This window comes from Kryptolebias marmoratus, linkage group LG4, assembly GCF_001649575.2.
Source record: "Kryptolebias marmoratus isolate JLee-2015 linkage group LG4, ASM164957v2, whole genome shotgun sequence".
Taxonomy (NCBI): domain Eukaryota; kingdom Metazoa; phylum Chordata; class Actinopteri; order Cyprinodontiformes; family Rivulidae; genus Kryptolebias; species Kryptolebias marmoratus.
Genome location: NC_051433.1, coordinates 30,085,371 through 30,087,347, shown reverse-complemented (window position 1 = coordinate 30,087,347; position 1,977 = coordinate 30,085,371). Strand labels below are relative to the sequence as shown.

At 39.8% G+C, this 1,977-nt stretch overlaps 1 protein-coding gene across 14 annotated transcripts in view; it reads right to left on the bottom strand.

Moving 5' to 3' along the window:
* nfasca (neurofascin homolog (chicken) a) overlaps window positions 1–1,977 on the bottom strand; it is a 152,074-nt gene that overhangs the window by 44,217 nt on the left and 105,880 nt on the right. For all 14 annotated transcript variants that reach the window (XM_037975115.1, XM_017437121.3, XM_017437119.2 and 11 more), the window contains one exon: window positions 870–1,011. In XM_037975115.1, coding sequence (XP_037831043.1) covers window positions 870–1,011 — 142 coding nt within the window. The remainder of the gene's footprint in view (window positions 1–869; window positions 1,012–1,977) is intronic.

Below are 1,977 nucleotides of genomic sequence, written 5' to 3'. Positions count from 1 at the left end.
CAGGCTGGCAGGCAGGCAGGCAGACAGACAGACAGACAGACAGACAGACAGACAGACAGACAGACAGACAGACAGACAGACAGACAGACAGACCAGAAATTAAACACTGAAGACGAAACATGTCTCAGATGGGATTTTATGGGGTTTTCTCAGGTTTTAGATTGAAGGCTGGCTCTTTTAGAGCTCGTGTGTATAAACCACTTACTTCATAAAAAGGTTCAAAATAATATTTTATTATCTTATTGTTTTAAAACAAAAGTGATTCTTAAAAAATAGTTGTTTTTCATGTATTTGTTTATGTTCAGAATTGAATTGCTCCAATCTAAATTAAAGGCCTAGCATTCCTTGAAGGAATGCATATCACCTTTCATGTTAGAGTTTTTAGACTAAAATTATCTCTTAATGAGAAGGGACAGACTTAAAAAAGGCATTATGCACAATCTCATGCAATATTGGTAGATCTCAGGAGATTCATTAGAGCTCAGAGTATGTGTTGAAGATGACTCTCAGCTACTACCACACCAAATTTTAGCTTAATGTCATATAAATAAACTGACTTATAGCCATTTTGTTTTTCCTTAGGTCAGCTGGCTGTAAAAGCAATCTTAGGTAGGGTTGATTTCAAAACTTCATTAGTTGTAGATGCACAGCCAGTGATTACTTTCTGAGACTTTCATTAAAATCTGAGGAATTTTGCTAACAGACAGGCAGTGTTTACTTACAGGTCTCATGCAATCAGTAAGTACTCAGAATATGTGCTGAGAGTAACTCTCAGAGTATCACACTAAGTCTTAGCTCAGTATCTATGAAACTGGCTGAGTTACAGTCATTTTGTGTTTGCTAAGGTTGCTGTGAGGTGGTGCCATTACCTTCGTCCTAGGTGCAGTGGCTTGTCGTCTTTGGTCCAGGTCACAGAGGTGGGCAGACCCGACTCCGACTTACAGTCAAAGAGTGCGGTGAAACCCCTGACAGTTGACTGATCCACAGGAGCTTGAATGATCCGAGTCGGCTCTGAGTCAGAGGGAAGACACAAACACATCATAAGACTTCTCATTGTTTCTACTGTATATTCCAGGGAGAAGATCGTCTGGTTATTTTAGTGATTAAAATAGTAATCATAAAGCTCATAAACTCCATGCATCACTTTTTGTCCTTTATACATTTAAAGAAAAGGAGCAGTAAATCTTTGTATAGTAGAAACAAGTGGAAGGGTCAAGGTGAGGTAACAAGATGAAACCAATGATCAAATCATAAAACAAAATTAAACCAGTAATGCTTAAATAAATGATTAACATCTGCAGCCTTTCATGCTACAGTTCTGGGCATTTTGGCCAAACCTTTAAAATATTGTTATTCAGGGTTTCCCCCAGTGTATTATAAGCCTGGCAGGCTAAGCTCCGCTTGTTTATTATAAATACGTCATTTTTTTATACACGTTTTTTTCCACCTACTCCCTCAAAACTGCTACCTTTATCTACCTCACCGCACGAGGGTGCGCACGCCAACAGTGACATAATCGCACTGTCCCAACCCCTACGCGAAGGTCCTGTGCGGTGTTACGTCGCGTGGTTGTGTACCTCCTAGTTTTTGTAACTACGCAGACCGTGCGTGCCATGCTCCGTTCAAAATGGACGATTTCTGTGCTCTAGCAGAGCTGGTTCGCCTGTATCAGCATTTCTATGATCCCTCTATGAGAGATCACAAAGATAATCAAACGGTTCAAAACTCACAGAAGGAGATTACTGCTGCAGCTGATAAAAAGGAGAGTTTATAGAAATATTAGTCCTATGATGGGTGAATCACAACTAAAGCAAATAAATCAGTGAAAGTCAAACTAAATGCTTTAAGTTTAAACATCCTCTCTGTATCACAGCCAGAAACACAACAGCTCTTCCTCCTGAATACCTGCAGCCATATTTGATGTGACAACCATCTGCTCTCTTTTTACCGTATTTCCACTGCTTACGTAGCGTACTG